The 12,857-nt window shown below is 35.5% G+C and overlaps 1 protein-coding gene across 4 annotated transcripts in view; it reads left to right on the forward strand.

The window, feature by feature from the left end:
- Nucleotides 1–9,961, forward strand: part of ark2cb (arkadia (RNF111) C-terminal like ring finger ubiquitin ligase 2Cb) — a 33,706-nt gene extending 23,745 nt beyond the window's left edge. For 3 of the 4 annotated variants that reach the window (XM_062025579.1, XM_062025580.1, XM_062025577.1), the window contains 3 exons: nt 662–757; nt 1,124–1,227; nt 5,266–9,960. In XM_062025579.1, the coding sequence (XP_061881563.1) occupies nt 662–757; nt 1,124–1,227; nt 5,266–5,383 (318 nt within the window). In that variant the 3' untranslated portion in view covers nt 5,384–9,960. Of the gene's footprint in view, nt 1–661; nt 758–1,123; nt 1,228–5,265 lie in introns of all 4 variants that reach the window. The other variant, XM_062025578.1, reaches the window with a different exon arrangement.
- The last annotated feature ends 2,896 nt before the right edge of the window (nt 9,962–12,857 follow it).

Genomic DNA, 12,857 nt, shown 5'->3' on the forward strand with positions numbered 1-12,857 from the left:
TCAATCTTGTGCTCTCTGCTGGTTGGTGCAAAATGAATCATCTACCCCAGGGGTGTCAAACGTATGGCCCGCGAACAGGTTTTATCCGGCCTGCGGGATGAATTTGCTAAGTATGAAAATGTACCTGAAATTTTTGAATGAAAGAAACCGCTGTTCTAAATGTGTGCACTAGATGTCACAATAGCAATTATTTGTATCTTTGTAGATGATGCTATTAATGTACAAAATAAACCACATTATGTTAGTGCATCAGTCAAGGAAAATGATCAAACTACATAAATAACATCCTGTAATTTGATTTGTATATAATTTTTTTCCAATGAGTTGACTGATGAACATTATCACATCATTTATTCAGAAAATATAAATAACGGCAAATAAAGTATATGTACTATTAACAGCAATCTTTCAGAATGTGTTTGTTCTATTTTTAAACAAAGAAAACAATCTGAAGTTGTCTTTATTTTTAAGTTATCATGCCGTGATTCTACCAGCCCACTTGGGAGTAGATTTTTCTCCATGTGGCTCCCTATCTAAAATGAGTTTGACACCCCTGCTCTACACGATATAACATTTATACAATTATTTGTAATTGCCATGCATGTCATATGTACGGTATAACATTTGCTAATACTTTGGATGCTCTTTTTATCACCTGTAGGAGCTTTTGCAGCTGGAGGACCGACTGGGCAGCGTAAACCGTGGAGCGGTCCAAACCACCATCGAGAGATTCACTTTCCCCCACAAGTACAAGAAGGTATGAGTAAGCAAGTCAGAAAGTGACTTTTTTTTTTCTTTTTTTTTAAGCGGGGCAGCCACAGGAATTGGAAATACGAGTTCAAAGGTCAAACTCATTTTGAGCACCAGCTTTAAGTGAAATAACATGTCTGCAGACTGCATGATATCACAGTGAGGGATGAGTCACTCCGGAGGGGATTTGAACAAGCACGTCTGGTGAACGTGACCTAAATACTTTTAGAGAAGACTGGCACATCATTAGGCTCACACAAAATCAAGGCTTTTACATCTTTTCCCTCTCATTCAAAAAGCCCAAATAGTACATGTTTTTTTTTTTTTTTGGACATAAGGTGAAAATGCACACGTGTATGTCTGTGTGCTGCAGAGAATCCCCCAGGACCTGAAGATGTGTCTGGATGACGAAGAGCTAGACACGGATGAAAAGTGCACCATTTGTTTGTCCATGTTGGAGGACGGCGAGGATGTCAGGTACAACAAGAGCACGCGCGACTTTATTTGGCCAACTCCACGTGTGGAGTTTGTGCTATCATTTTGGGGAGCTTTATGGGACTTGCCCTGGAATGGGACTGCTGCGTCATGTTCTCACACCTGACCGCTACAACGCTGTGAGGTGTTAGCTCGTTGAGGTCTTTTATATCACTACTGGCCATTTCTAACGAAATACACTCAATGGACGCTTTCATAAGTACACCTGCACAATCTAAGAATGCCTGGATGAAAATTCCCGCCGTTACATCGACAGTACTGCTCAGTTTTGAGGGTTTAGACCAGGGGTCGGCAACCCAAAATGTTGGATCACAAATACAGAGAAGTTGTCTGTCTGGAGCCGCAAAAAATGAAAAGACTTATATAAGTGTTATAATGAAGGCAACACGTGATGTAAGTAGCTAATTAGCTATATTAGCCTACTATCAAAAAGACTATGTGTCGCAGGCTGACGCAAATCTTCGTTGACAGAAATGCTGAAATATATTTATTCTACACATTTTTACAACATTGGAAAACATTAGTAAAACTTCTCAGAGGGTGAGATAACTCCTGGAAATGACCAAAGGTATAGATGTGTGTGTCCAAGTTAAAGGAAACAACAGGCTGTCTTCTTCTAATGGATTTATTACAATCTTTGCAAGCTGGGTAACGTTTGCTGTGGTCTGGAACAACATGTCATACAAACAACTATCAGTAATGCAGCCAATATTACATACAGATAATGTGAGTAAAGGAAAATAAATGTACCTACAAACGAGGCATAATGACGCAATATGTACATACAGCCAGCCTAAATAGCATGTTAGCGTCGATTATCTTGCAGTCATGCAGTGATAAAATATGCCGGATTAGCTCTCCAACAAGTCAATAATATCAACAAAACTCACCTTTCGACATTCACGCACAATATGAAAAGTTTGGTGGACAAAATGAGACAAAGAATGAGTGGCATAAAACACGTCTTTCTGTGGCATCGTCGGAGAAAGTTATACATGTAAACAAACTGTTGAGTCAAAGTCCACACAACAGTGAGTTCAAGGGCCGCTGAAATTAGTAGGACAAAACGGCGCTCGCCAAATACTCTCATCAGTGAAGCATAAACACAAATAAACTGTGGGCTTTCTAACAATTAGGAAGGTTTGTGTCGTGTTTTTACATCAATATTACAACAAAAAACATATTTTTCCCCCCATTTTTTTGACATTTTTATACATTTTCGTAAAATCTCCATGGACCCACCAGGGCGTCGCTAAAGAGCCGCATGTGGCTCTAGAGCCGTGGGTTGCTGACCCCTGGTTTAGAAGAAGTAAATAAAGTAGAACTACTCATGTGACAGCCTGACAGATGCATTGGGGAGGAAATTAGACTATTTAGAGAGCTATTGTGCCATCTAGTGGTGTTTTATAGTTACTGCTATAATTAATGTGAAAAGAATACAGTATTTGTAATATTACCGCAAACTGTTTTATTTCACAATATACATTTTTTTAGTTTAAGTAATACTTTTGTTTGAAAAAGGTAATGGACCATTGAGTTACATATTTTCCTCATACTATTGCAAGTACAGCTTTTTTTTTCTTTTTTTCTTCGTAATACAGTATTTTAAATGTGTGCTAGTATTACTTTTTTTTCCACACAAAAAAAAAAAAGATTTGTTCACGCATCTTCGTTTTTGAAAATTAATTTTTGTAGGATTATGTTATTGGTAATTTAAGATTTAAATGTACCCATAATACTAATAATAAAATATTTTCCATAAAAATATATACCACAATCATTTTTTTAATACTAGAGAATATCCTTATTTAATTAAAATCCCCATTTATTTGTAAATATTATGACTTCATTGTAGAAATGTTTGTTTTTCAGGTTTTTTCTGCAAAATTTACGACTTAATTTGAATTATTTAAATGAAGAATCTTTACTTAAATTGTTATGACATTACAACTTTTGAAAATACAGTTTATTTCATATAATATTTTGTAAGAGAGTATAACATACAATTAGTGTTGTCCTGATACCAATATTTTGGTACCGGTAACAAAATTATTTCGATACTTTTCGATACTTTTGTAAATAAAAGGGGACCACAAAACATTTCATTATTGGCTTTATTTTACCAAAAAAGTATTAGGGTACATTAAACATATGTTTCTTATTGCAAGTTTGTCCTTAAATAAAATAGTGAACATACAAGACAACTTGTCTTTTATTAGTAAGTAAACAAACAAAGGCTCCTAATTTAGCTGCTGACATATGCAGTAACATATTGTGTCATTTATCATTCTATTATTTTGTCAAAATTATTAAGGACAAGTGGTAGAACATTAATTATTAATTTACTTGGTCATTTACTGTTAACATCTGCTTATTTTCTCTTTTAACATGTTCTATCTACACTTCTGTTAAAATGTAATAATCACTTATTCTTCTGTTGTTTGGATGCTTCACATTAGTTTTAGATGATACCACAAATTTGGGTATCAATCCGATACCAAGTCGTTACAGGACCGGTACTTTTTAGAGGCGGTATAGTACCGAATATACATTTCATTAGTATCGCGGTACTATACTAATACCGGTATACCGTACAACCCTACATACAATATATATATACAAACATTTATTCTCTACTTTTTAAGAATATGATTACATATGATAGATTTACATAAATATTTAAAGTAATAAAAAACATTGCTATTATGAAAATAAATTCCTAATTCTTCACAAAAATCTACAGAGCCCCTAAAGGGACATGGAGGGAAAAAATGCTTTGCGATATCTCGCGATACTTTTTGCGAGATCTCACAAAAGGTTTTTTTCCTATGTCACTGAACCGGAAGTAAAACAGACACAGCGATGGTGAACCAGAGGTGAAACAGACAAAGCGATGGAGGAGCCTACCCATCATCCGTGGGCGAAATGTATTGATTTCTATTTTACTATTGGCCTAACATATAAAGACATCAAATTGTATTATGGTCCCACAACAACCCTTTTCTCTATTGACTCAAAGTGGCCTAGTGGTTAGAGTGTCCGCCCTGAGATAGGTAGGTTGTGAGTTCAAACCCCGGCCGAGTCATACCAGAGACTATAAAAATGGGACCCATTACCTTTCCTGCTTGAGACTCAACATCAAGGGTTGGAATTGGGGGTTAAATCACCAAAACTGATTCCTGGGCGCGGCCACCGCTGCTGCTCACTGCTCCCCTCACCTCCCAGGGGGTGATCAAGGGTGATGGCTCAAATGCAGAGGACAAATTTCACCACACCTAGTGTATGTGTGACTATCTTTGGTACTTTAACTTTAACCATCGCTGTGTCTGTTTTACTTCCGGTTCACTGACATAGGCAAAAAAAACTTTTTGCAAGAAAACCTCAATTAGCTGCCAGGTTAGGAAGCAGGAAAGTGGCATCATTTGAGGGAAATGTGCGATTGTGGGGGTGTTAGGATAATTGTTTCTAAGTTATCACAAAAACTTTGTGTTACATCGAGTGCCCGACGAGAAGCAAAAACATGTCTTTGAACCTACCAAGAAGAAGGCTTGTAAAAACTCTACTGTGTAGACATGAAGGTGTTTCTGTTTCTTTCATGTATTGTAATCAACAGAAAGATATTGTCGTGACCCAAGAACTACAAAGCGGAGAGGAAGCAGGGCCCGACTCCCCTCCAGGCACCGCTTTTTTGAACTCTTTTACGACCTCTTTTTTTTGAACCGACCTTTTCTTTTGAACTGTTTTGTAATCAAAGGCGACGGCTGTTTACGACCCCGTCCATTTGGAAGCAGCTGTTGCCATGTGGTCAGGGAAGGTCCAAATAAAAGAAGGAAGCGTGCAATCTTTTGGCAGAGCGTAATGACACTGTACAAGGGTACAGATGTACACGTTTCTCCTCATTGAGCCAAATTGAATTCTGTCTCTGTTTAATTGTTTGCTTCTTGTCTTGTTTAATAGATGTCATCGATGTTTGAACCTGACAGGGGCTTTCAGTTATTAACCAAAGTGTCTCCTCTTTAGGAGATTACCCTGCATGCACCTCTTCCACCAAGCGTGTGTGGACCAATGGCTGGCCACCAGCAGGAAGTGCCCCATATGCAGGGTGGACATTGAAACCCAGCTCAACCCTGACAGTTGACACCTACAGCCTCACATCCCACAATCCTCTGCTTTCTCCGCCTTGTGGCGGGGTGGGGGCATGGTAGGATCAACCAAGCACACACACACACACAAACACACACATATAGGCAGGGATGGGGTTGACACATTTTAAGACTGGCTTGACTACGTGGATGTATAAGAAAGGCAAACGTCAACATGGATGCTGCACACGTGTACAGAACATGACACAAAACCATTAGCATGAGGTTGTTTGGTGTGTGTCCTGATCCAGTATTTACCAGAGTAACAGTGTTGTGTAGCAACAGAGAGGCCATGTTTGTGGGTGGCTAGAGCGCTGGTCTGAACCTTTCAAAGCCCACTTTTGTGTAAAAAAGGCCAGAAACCATGAAAAAAAAACCAACCCCTCTCTCTCTCTGTGTTGTGATTTTATTTTGGATGTAGGCGCCATCATTGCTAACGCGGCTAACTGCAGGCATGGCTTCCAGTGATGTGTGTTGTGGGGCCCCTCGCTAGATTAGACGACCCCCCCCATCCCCATAAATGGTGTGCATGTGTGTGTGTGCACCAGGCTTTTTGGACTGTGTCGTCATTGTGGAGCAAGTAGAAGCAGGGGACCCGTGTAGTGTGCATGCCACCCACTCATCCGCAGGAGGGGAGTGGCGGGTGGGCGAGCAAAACCACAGCCCCGCCCCCTTTACACACGCCAAAGTTGCCCTTAGACACTGACCTCTGACCTGAGCCTTGTCTAACAGCAACGCCGCCATCTTGCCTCACTCGAGTGACATTTCTCAGAACCTTTATTGCCTAACAAACGAGCACATTTATTAGTGTCATTATTCTACACTGGTTCCTCGTTCCCACTACTGTACACGGGGGGAAAGGAAACCGAAACTAGTTTGCCTGCCTGTGTTTGAATGTGTGCGTTAGTCCCGCCCTCCTCCTGTCCTTCCTTGTGTGTGTGGTGTCGTGCAGGAGGGCGAAAGGGATAAGAAGCCATCCATTTAACAACAACAACAACAACAAACAACCAAACAATTGTTCTTAACGTTGTCTTTTCATATGTTTGTATGCCATTTTTTATTTTATTTTTAAATTCACATGCCAATTGTTTTGGACGTGGTACTAATAATACACACAGTCACAGTGAAGATAAAGAGCTGCAACGCTGCAAAAAAAGCATATTTATATATTTGTCATGTAGTTTGTGTTAATGTAAATGCACTATAAAATGAAATTGCCTGTTTTTTTTTGTTTTTTTTCCCCTTTTTTTTGTTTATTTGGTTTGGTGGTGTGTGTGTGTGTGTGTGTGTGTGCGTGGCTTCTTCTTGTCTTAAGGTTTCGTTGTTTTTGTTTGATTCCAAGTATTTTCATGCTTCCTGGTGTGTTGTTTACCAAGGAGTGTTGGAGCCACACTGAAAAGAAGGGAGTAATAAAGTGGCAATATGACGTGGGCTCGGGGATGGAAAGGGTTCTGCAAGGACACAGTCATAATAGTTTTGAAAATGTTATATTCAGACTTGAGTAAAAGTCGACATATTATGAGAAGAAACACAATTTTATGAGAAAAGGAAAACACTGAATTTTAGGACTATGAAGTCGGACTTTTGTGAAAAATGTGTAAAGTTGTGATATTACAAGAAAAAACTCTGTTTTAATATTATAAGGAAATAATTTTGGGGATTTTTTTTTTGGTTGTTTTCGAAATATTACAGCTTTGTCTCGTAAGATCTTTTTCTTTTAAATTATGAATTCATCGTCATTATTATTGTAAAAAATAATAAATTCTGTTCCCTTTCGTATATAACAACTTTTCCCCAAATCAAGATTGAAATTTTCATACAATGATGGTAATATCACGTTTTTTCTTGTAAAATTAGAGCTTTATTCTAGTCATATTCAAATGTATTTTCTTGGCTAAAGTATGACTTCATCTTTTAAAAATTCTTCAAAATATTGGTACCACTTTAGTATGGGGAACATATTCTAAGTAACAAAGACTTAATTTAGAGTTATTCGGTTAGGGTTAGTTGTATAATAAGGCCATGCAGGATAAGGCATTAATAAGTACTTAATAATGACTAATTAAGTGAAGTGAATTATATTTATATAGCGCTTTTCTCTATTGACTCAAAGTGGCCTAGTGGTTAGATCGGTAGGTTGTGAGTTCAAACCCCGGCCGAGTCATACCAAAGACTATAAAAATGGGACCCATTACCTCCCTGCTTGGCACTCAGCATCAAGGGTTGGAATTGGGGGTTAAATCACCAAAAATTATTCCCGGGCGCGGCACCGCTGCTGCCCACTGCTCCCCTCACCTCCCAAGGGGTGAACAAGGGGATGGGTCAAATGCAGAGGACAAATTTCACCACACCTAGTGTGTGTGTGTGAGACAATCATTGGTACTTTAACTTTAAGTGCTTTACATAGTGAAACCCAATATCTAAGTTACATTTAAACCAGTGTGGGTGGCACTGTGAGCAGGTGGGTGAAGTGTCTTGCCCAAGGACACAACGGCAGTGACTAGGATGGCGGAAGCAGGGATCGAACCTGGAACCCTCAAGTTGCTGGCACGGCCTCTCTACCAACCAAGCTATACCGCCCCAAGAGAGCCAATATGTTACTAAATTGCATGTTAATAAGCAACTAATAATGTTCCCCATACTAAACTGTTACCAAAATATTGTTTTCAATTGTAACATTCTGTGCAAAATTTAATTGAAATATTTGAACTCTATTCTCATAAAATTAGAAGTTTTTCCTGGTAAAAATGTCGACTTCAATATATTGTCGTAACATTTTTGATTAAATAATTGAGTTTTTGTTTTTTTCAGTGTGCGTCAGACATTCCTTGGTGTTTATCGGGTGGTAACTTGACTGTGTTGCGTTATATTCTTTTCCCTCTCATGTGAGATCTACATCCAAAAACGAAAGAAGAAAAAAAAAAAGAAAAAAAAGTGGTGAAATAATGGAGGTTCTGCTCGTTCACATAGAATGCTGTGATTTTAAAGATGCCTTAAGTATTTAACAATCATTATTTATTACTAACTGTAGCTAGCTAGCTATTGTGGTGAAATATTTTAACGTCTATCTCATAACTTTGCAATTTAATCGATATATTTATTTAAAATAAGATAAAATATTACAAAAAAAAAACAATACCTCATTATGCATTGGTCGGTGGGGATGCTTTTTTGCATGCCGTTTGTCCGTGTGTGTGTGTGCGCGCGCGAGTTTTTCTTCTGCAAAGAAGAAACGAGCGGACTGGGAGGGTTGGGTTAGTGTCTCCCAGTCCTCTTTAAAGCCAGCATGGTGCTGTTGATGGAGATCACATTCCCTTTAGTTTCACTTGTTTTGATCGGAGGCTGTCTTTGTCTTAGTAACCGCTCCACGATTAGCTGGCGTGTTTGTTTTTGCCATACGATGCTGCTTTCGCCTCCCATAATCAATCATTTCCCTCATCTCTTGGATCTGCGCTTATTCTTCCTTTAGAGGCCACATTGATGTTGAGCTGTGTTGCCAATGGCTATTTGCTTAGTGATCGTGGGAGGGGAGAAGGGGGGGGGGGGGTGTACCTTACTTACTTAACATTGCTAACTTGAGCCATTGATCTTATTGAGCAAACTGTGGTGATACCAATATAAATGAACGTGTGGATATAATAAGCTAACTTTTGCGTGTGCTTCTCCTCAATACTATTCCTGCAAACGGTTATTTTAAAACAAGGGAAAATTGGAATCGACTGAAGCTGGCTTTACTATTTATTATTATTATTGTTTTTTAAAATTTTTATTATGTTTGTGCTCTCACTGGCCTTATACCCCCCTTTGCGCCCGCCACAGTGTACCCTGTTTGCTCCAGAGCCAACTGGACTGTAGCCATAGTATTAACTCAAGCTGATGAACCGGAATGAACAGTAGACACTTTTAAAGCACAAGCTTTTTAAAATGCATGTCCTTCTCAGGTTTTCCTATGTGTATGTGGGAGTAGCTTTGTTAGATGTGTTTAATATGATGCTGTACCTTTCTTGAATATTTCTTTCTTTGCTGCTGAGAATACATAAAAAAAAAAAAAAAAAAACTCCGGAAAAAAACAAAAAACAACGTTATTAACCTGCCAGTGAAAAAGGGAAGTGGCCATCTTTGTACAACAACACTGCTGTTTTGCTGTAACCGCGCAATGTTTTATGATCTTGAGTATTTTATAGAAAAGTAGAAGTATGTATCAATAATATGAAAGCAATAGCGGAATCATAATGAAGAATAACATGATCAGTGAATATTGTGGAGAAAAAAAAAACAAACACCTTTGGATTCACTCTGGGTGGATTTTGTACTGTATTTATTACTAATGACAATGCAAAAAGTTGCATAGCTTAACCCAAACTGTTCTGTCTCTTTTTTATTTATTGTCTTGTATATGATCTTTTTGTATGTGTTTTTCAAATAAAATGCCTAAAATGCTGACAACAAATGCAGTTTGTGTGGCTGTTTGTTTGTTTTGGCTTTTTGATGCGTCCATGTACTTAGGTGCACTTTTGCCAACAAACTTGAGGTAATTTGACTTATCAAAATATACACAACACAACCTAATTAAACATTAAAATACATTGGGTCGGAAAATCTGCACATTCCAAAAAGCAGTGAATATAAATAATAATGTAACTGTATAAAGTTATTTATTATTATTGATTTTTTGGTTCAAAGTCCTTTCTGCCACTTGGCACACTCTTTAAAGACCACAAAGAACTTAACTGATTAAACTTAACTTTTTTTTTTATTATCCATTGATCAATTTGGAAATGCAGTCAAAAAAAACAAATTTTATAATTTCATATTTTGCGTTATTATTTAGAAAAAAAACATGATCTGTTTTTAATGTTCACAACATTCTCTTTTTTTTTTAGTTGGAATTAGTTTTTCCCCCCTAAATTAATTTAAAACGTTATTACTTATTATAGCAATTGAGGGGTAATTTTTTTAATCTTAAATTTAGGGTAACTTATTATTCCTAAACGAGAAATGTGCCAAGGAAAAATATATTAATATATATGCATTTATTACTTAGGAAATAGGCCTAAGGGAAAAACATGAAAAAACTTTTTTTTAAAAAATAGAACACATTAACTTGAGGTAATTTGACTTATCAAAATATACACAACACAACCTAATTAAACATTAAAATACATTTGGTCGAAAAATCCGCTCATTCCAAAAAGCATTGAATATAAATAATTATGTAACAGTATAAAGTTATTTTTTGTTTTGTTTTTTTGGTTCAGAGTCCTTTCTACCACTTGGCACACTCTTTAAAAACCACCAAGAACTTAACTGACTAAACTTCACTTTTTTTTCCTTTTTCTTATTCATTGATCAATTTGGAAATGCAGCCAAAAAAAAACACATTTTATCATTTCATATTTTGTGTTATTACTTAGAAAAAAAACATGATCTGTTTTTAATTTTCACATTCTCTTTTTTTTTTTAGTTGGAATTAATTTGTTTCCTCCAAATTAATTCAAAAAAATATTATTTATTATAGCAATTGAGGGAGAGGTCATTTTTTTAAATCTTAAATTAAGGGTAATTTATTTTTCCTAAACGAGAAATATGCCAAGGAAAAATATATTAAAATATATGCATTTATTACTTAGGAAATAGGCCAAGGTGGAAAAACATGTAAAAACCTTTTTTTTAATAGAACATATTAACATGAGGTAATTTGACTTATTAAAATATACACAACACAACCTAATTAAACATTATAATACAGTTGGTTGAAAATCCGCACATTCCAAAAAGCAGTGAATATAAATAATTATGTAACAGTATAAAGTTAGTTTTTGTTTAGTTTTTTTGGTTTAGAGTTCTTTCTGCCACTTGGCACACTCTTTAAAAACCACAAAGAAGCAACACTTGATCTATATTTAGCTGGAAACATAAAACTCATTTATTACCTCCTACTTGCTGCAGATTTAAACTAAACTTTATGGTAGTTTGGCAAATGGGTCCAGAAAATGTATTTATTTTTTTATTATTATTTTTTTTATTATACATTGATCAATTTAGAAATTCAGCCAAAAAAAAACACATTTTATAATTTCATGTTATTACTTAGAAAAAAAAACATGTTCTGTTTTTAATTTTCACAACATTCTTTTTTTTGTGTGTGTTGGAATTAGTTTTTTCCCCCTAAATTAATTTAAAAAAAAACATGACTTATTATAGCAATTAAGAGGTCATTTATTATCTCAAATCTAGGGCAACTTATTATTCCTAAACGAAAAATATGCCAAGGGAAAATATATTAAAATATATGCATTTATTACTTAGGAAATAGGCCAAAGAGAAAAACATGTAAAAACATTTTTTAATAGAACACATTAACTTGAGGTAATTTGACTTATCAAAATATACACAACAGGACCTAATCAAACATTAAAATACATTTGGTCGAAAAATCCGCACATTTCAAAAAGCAGTGAATATAAATAATTATGTAACAGTATAAAGTTATTTTTTGTTTTGTTTTTTTGGTTCGAGTCCTTTTTGGCACACTCTTTAAAGACCACAAAGAAGCAACACTTGATCTATATTTAGCTGGAAACATAAAACTCATTTATTACCTCCTACTTGCTGCAGATTTAAACTAAACTGTGTGGTACTTTGGCAAATGGGTCCAGGAAAACATTTTTTTTATTATCCATTGATCAGTTTGGAAATGCAGCCAAAAAACACATTTTATCATTTCATATTTTGCGTTATTACTTAGAAAAAAAAACATGTTCTGTTTTTAATTTTCATAACATTCTCTTTTTTTAAAGTTGGAATTGGTTGTTTTCCCCTAAATTAATACAAAAAATATTACTTATTATAGCAATTAAGAGGTCATTTATAATCTTACATTTAGGGTAACCTATTATTGCTAAACGAGAAATATGCCAAGGAAAAATATATTAAAATATATGCATTTATTACTTAGGAAATAGGCCAAAGGGAAAAACATGAAACAACTTTTTTTTTTAATAGAACACATTAACTTGAGGTAATTTGACTTATCAAAATATACACAACACAACCTAATTAAACATTAAAATACATTTGGTCGAAAAATCCACACATTCCAAAAAACAGTGAATATAAATAATTATGTAACAGTATAAAGTTATTTTTAGTTTAGTTTTTTTGGTTCAGAGTTCTTTCTGCCACTTGGCACACTCTTTAAAAACCACAAAGAAGCAACAATTGATCTATATTTAGCTGGAAACATAAAACTAATTTATTACCTCCTACTTGTTGCAGATTTAAACAAAACTTTATGGTAGTTTGGCAAATGGGTCCAGGAATTATTTTTTTTTATTACCCATTGATCAATTTGGAAATGCAGCCAAAAAAAAACAAAACACATTTTATCATTTCATATTTTGCGTTATTACTTAGAAAAATATCATGTTCTGTTTTTAGTTATCACAACATTCTCTTTTTTTTTTAAAA

Source organism: Entelurus aequoreus, linkage group LG17, assembly GCF_033978785.1.
Source record: "Entelurus aequoreus isolate RoL-2023_Sb linkage group LG17, RoL_Eaeq_v1.1, whole genome shotgun sequence".
In the NCBI taxonomy this organism is placed as follows: Eukaryota; Metazoa; Chordata; class Actinopteri; order Syngnathiformes; family Syngnathidae; genus Entelurus; species Entelurus aequoreus.